The sequence below is a fragment of the Argentina anserina genome, chromosome 7 (assembly GCF_933775445.1).
Source record: "Argentina anserina chromosome 7, drPotAnse1.1, whole genome shotgun sequence".
Lineage (NCBI taxonomy): Eukaryota > Viridiplantae > Streptophyta > Magnoliopsida > Rosales > Rosaceae > Argentina > Argentina anserina.
This window is the reverse complement of record NC_065878.1, coordinates 16,263,804-16,267,712: the sequence shown is the minus strand read 5'-3', so window position 1 is coordinate 16,267,712 and position 3,909 is coordinate 16,263,804. Positions and strand designations below refer to the sequence as shown.

At 38.9% G+C, this 3,909-nt stretch overlaps 1 protein-coding gene across 3 annotated transcripts; it reads right to left on the bottom strand.

Moving 5' to 3' along the window:
• Positions 1–337: 337 nt before the first annotated feature.
• On the bottom strand, positions 338–2,315 carry LOC126803082 (uncharacterized). 3 transcript variants are annotated; one of them, XM_050530833.1, is made up of 5 exons: positions 2,011–2,315; positions 1,665–1,925; positions 1,165–1,324; positions 832–1,028; positions 338–465 (listed from the first exon to the last, which is right to left on the bottom strand). In XM_050530833.1, the coding sequence occupies exons 1-4, from the start codon at positions 2,239–2,241 to the stop codon at positions 850–852; spliced, it is 831 nt and encodes a 276-aa protein (XP_050386790.1). In that variant the 5' UTR covers positions 2,242–2,315; the 3' UTR covers positions 338–465; positions 832–849. The 3 variants fall into 3 exon arrangements, with proteins under 3 accessions (XP_050386790.1, XP_050386792.1, XP_050386789.1); XM_050530835.1 differs by lacking the exon at positions 338–465 and adding an exon at positions 467–592; XM_050530832.1 differs by lacking the exon at positions 338–465 and having other exon boundaries at positions 665–1,028.
• Between the last annotated feature and the right edge of the window lie 1,594 nt (positions 2,316–3,909).

Here is a 3,909-nt window from a genome sequence, read left to right as displayed (position 1 = left end):
CGTCTTTATTTCGAATAAGTTGAACATCATGATATTTAGGATTTTAGGTCGACGACCCAACTTTTGGAACATTCAGTCATCCTAGCTACAAGTTATCTCTGTTAGAAACGCAAAACTCTGTAGTTTTACTTTGGGGTTAAACTTGACCTCTAATTTTCTCATTGAAACACAAATGTATAAATTATTTAAATTTTTGCCTCAGGAATATATCCTTCCGTGCTGTTCTTACAAAAACTTCCAATGATAACCATGCATTGCTCATTTCATGTGTAGATAAAAAAGTGGCAACTATCAGTAAGACCAAGAATGAGCATTAGATAAGCAAATTATAGTGTAAATTATCATGACTCATGCTAGGAACGTAGGATTGTCAAGGAGCATTTTCTCATGTGATTCACTTGAAGGATAGATCAGGTGAGATTCAGCTAAAAAAAGAAGCGCATAAACGGAAACATTGGTAGGAACCTGTGAACATCAGTGCAGAATTACATATCAGTGTTTCTAATGGTGTTAATCGTTGATGTTTGGAACGAGTTGGAACATTTATGGTTGTAGATCAAGAAATATTTCACCACGGTAATCAATAATTACCCTGCTGTCAAGCATATATGGATATTAGGCCGCAAGTAAAAGATCAGTATGTATTTACTGGTTCTGTACAGCATACAGTGAAATGCATTATATAACATATACAAAAAATTTATAACTGGACAAGATACAGCATCTAATGTTTCAATGAAACTTCTTATACCTACATCAAACACAAAAGACTGAAGATTTGAAGATGCAGATGGTACTTGAACTCGTATAGCGGAATGCAAAGTGACTAACCTTGGAATGTATACACTTTCAAGGCCATTTAGTAAATTCAAACACTTTCCAAACTATGTCAAGTCCGGTAGGTATCTGCCATATGAAAAGCAGAACGTTTATCGCGTTGAGTGCAATGTGAAGGCTTCTAGCTGTCTCATTCCCCTTTTGCATTGCAGGTACAAGTGCAGCTGCCGCTGCCCATAGCACCGTGATACCTGTTGTCAATAACAAACATCAACTCAATTCCACTAAGCCTTTTCCTTTTCTACTCAAGTTTGGCACACATTATTCATATTTCTTGATGTTGTTTTGCTCAAATTCACTTCGGAATACACGAAAACCATGTTTTACCTGCTCCTGCAAACAAATGGGGACCTGGAAATAGCTTTCCAGTCCTAGACCATGTGTTAACTCCTCCACCAATCGCCTCAAAAACTCCGAAAGCGAGCAGTAAAGAACCTGCATTGAAGTGTCTATCCCGGTAAGACCCTTTCACCAAATCCTTCCTTTCCTGGAATGCAAATTATCAGTACATCAGACCCTCCCATCAAGTAAACCATGAACAAACCACTACATAGTGCAGTGATGCACTCATTTTTTGTGTGCCAGCAATTAGCAAATAGCAAGCACAGCCCAAAATAAACTACAGTGGTCAATATATACTTCCATCCCCATCAAGTTTAAGATTTTACATATGATCAAAACTTGTATGTTCCATCACATTTAGGTTCTAAACAGCCTATAAGTGTGTTACTAGTCTTCGGCGCATTAATGTATTGACACATTAACAAGATACATTAACACAACTTTCCGGCAAAAACATGTAGAGCAATTAGGAATACATGTTCTACCTCACTGAGTTGCTTAATTTGAAGGGAAACAGGAGATGGTGGTGCCTCAACTGGTGTCCCATCTGGTGTAACAGGTGTAGGCTTCTCTTGCTTCTTGAGCTCATTAATCTCATTCTGGATTGTCCTGACCCGCCTCCATTGCCAACCCAAGTACCCGGCCCACAATGTGTAAACGAACAACCCGCCCATCACCACCGGGTGTATCAGAGCAAACGTCCTTCCCTCAAAAATCCCAAACTCCCCACCAGCAGCAAACGCATCCTGTTTCACATTCAGTAAACAACAAGATTTGATATGAAACACTGTAACCAGAAATGCGAGAGTGAAATGACAGAAGTGCACTTGCCTTGGGGTCCAAGAAAAACGGCAATGTGAGGGCAGTGAGGGGAAGAGAAGCTGACTTGAGACTGTGGAGGGTGGTGGTGATAAGTTGCTGTGGGGGAGGAGTTGGGTCCTGCAGCTTTGGAATATTGGGTTTTGATGAGGAGGAGGGGTGTGGTTGCAATTTAGAGATGCAATAATTGGGTTTGTGGGGAAGGAGAACAGGGAGCTTGAGGAAGCTGAGCGTGGCTGCCATGCTCTGTGTCTGCTGCAGAAGCTTGTGTTTGGGGCCGAGAGAGGAACAGAGGGTTTGAGAAGGTGTGGAGAAGATAAGAGGTTAGAGATTAGGAGATGGGATTGGTGTCCATTTGGCTCGCCTTTTCTTTTGATTTTTCATGTAAAATGGGGCCCCTCTGTCGTCCCGAGTCTTTACCTTTCTCGAAGGACTGAGCTTGATCCACAGCCTCAGGAAGAACCATGGACAATAATGACATGGGGGCAGTGAGATGTGCACTTTCTTGGGCAAATGGCATCTCCTGTACATTTTGCCTTACAGTGAAATTTGTACATTTATACCGACTTGTTTGTAGTCTACGGGGATGGTTAGTTTCATAATATTAATAGCAGTCATGTATCTTCAAGACAATGTATGAAGCTAACAGAAAGCGCTCATTCATATTAACAATTTCACATACTCATGTTTAATGTGATGAATTCCAGTCTTCGAATTTTATCATTATGATTCTTTTAAGTTAAAATTGTTAAATTGAAAGATTTGGGCTCATTAGAAAAAAGTTGGATTAGTTGGTCTATGGATTTAGGGCCAGAAAACACCCCGGCAGCCCAAGAACTTGTTGGATTACAGAAAACAGAACCTTACAGTGGTGTTTCCAAAATTTATTCCTAGTTTAATTAGGAGTATAGAAAAAAAAAATTGCTGTCTTGTGGTGGAAAGAGATCAAAGAGAATTAAGAGCTACTCATTCTAACTCAGCAGCAAGATCATGTAAAGTATTTTGCAAGATTTAGATTTTTCAATTCGAGATTCTACTTTGGATAGGGATGTATTCAAATGTATTCGAAATTTCAAATTCATATAGGCATTTTTTTTGCATGTAATTTGGATCAATTAAAAGTTCTTGCATAATTGGTTCAGTATTTGTACATGCCAGAGAAAAGTCCAAATTGATATCTAGAGGTTCTTAGGACAACGTATAAGTTTTGGAGTATGCCACAATTTTTGTACAAGAAAAACAAAGGGTGTGTCATTTCCGGCGAGAAAGAAACAGGTGCTTTTGTACATGACTTATAAGTAACAGACATAACCGGAGCCGCAGACATCTCCAAATAATAGTATTGCCAAACCTCATATGAATCTACCGTATCTACGATATGACTTATATGAGCCCCAGCATATATATTTTCTGAGGTTCAAATGCCATGACAGGGCATTACAACTCAATCTCTACCCATCAAAAATTATATGTTCTTCATTCCATACACGTAATTGTTCTCTTCTTGCTAGCTGGTTAGTTGTAACTGAATAGCAAGCTAACTAGCTCAGCTCGAATGAAAAGAACTGATTTGTTTCATTATTCTTTCTCCTTCATTATTTTTGTACCTATAATCAAATCGGAAGATAGATGATGTTATTAATTAGGTGAAAAGACGGTGGGATTTCATTGTGGGAACCCTTCACTTTCAGAGAGTCAGATTGTTCGGCATGATGTGTTTAACTCCGGGAAACTAATATTGCATAATTCCAGCCCCCCATAAGCAACATATAAGAAGATGCCAAGTTCATAGCTAACCACTTGATTTTTCAATATTAGCTGCATGTGTCCTTAATTAACAAACTACGATTATCAATTACCCGGTTAATTAGTATTAGTCCTCCTAAATCAAGTTTGTGAAAGATGCTTTGA

Bases quoted from the DNA above. Each gene is read 5' to 3' on its own strand.
- LOC126803082 (XM_050530833.1), bottom strand. From the start codon at position 2,241: ATGGCAGCCACGCTCAGCTTCCTCAAGCTCCCTGTTCTCCTTCCCCAC. The intron at 1,325-1,664 runs GTAGAACATGTA...TTTGCATTCCAG, and splicing joins AAATTAAGCAACTCAGTGAG to GAAAGGAAGGATTTGGTGAA. The intron at 1,029-1,164 runs GTAAAACATGGT...TATTGACAACAG, and splicing joins CCATTTGTTTGCAGGAGCAG to GTATCACGGTGCTATGGGCA.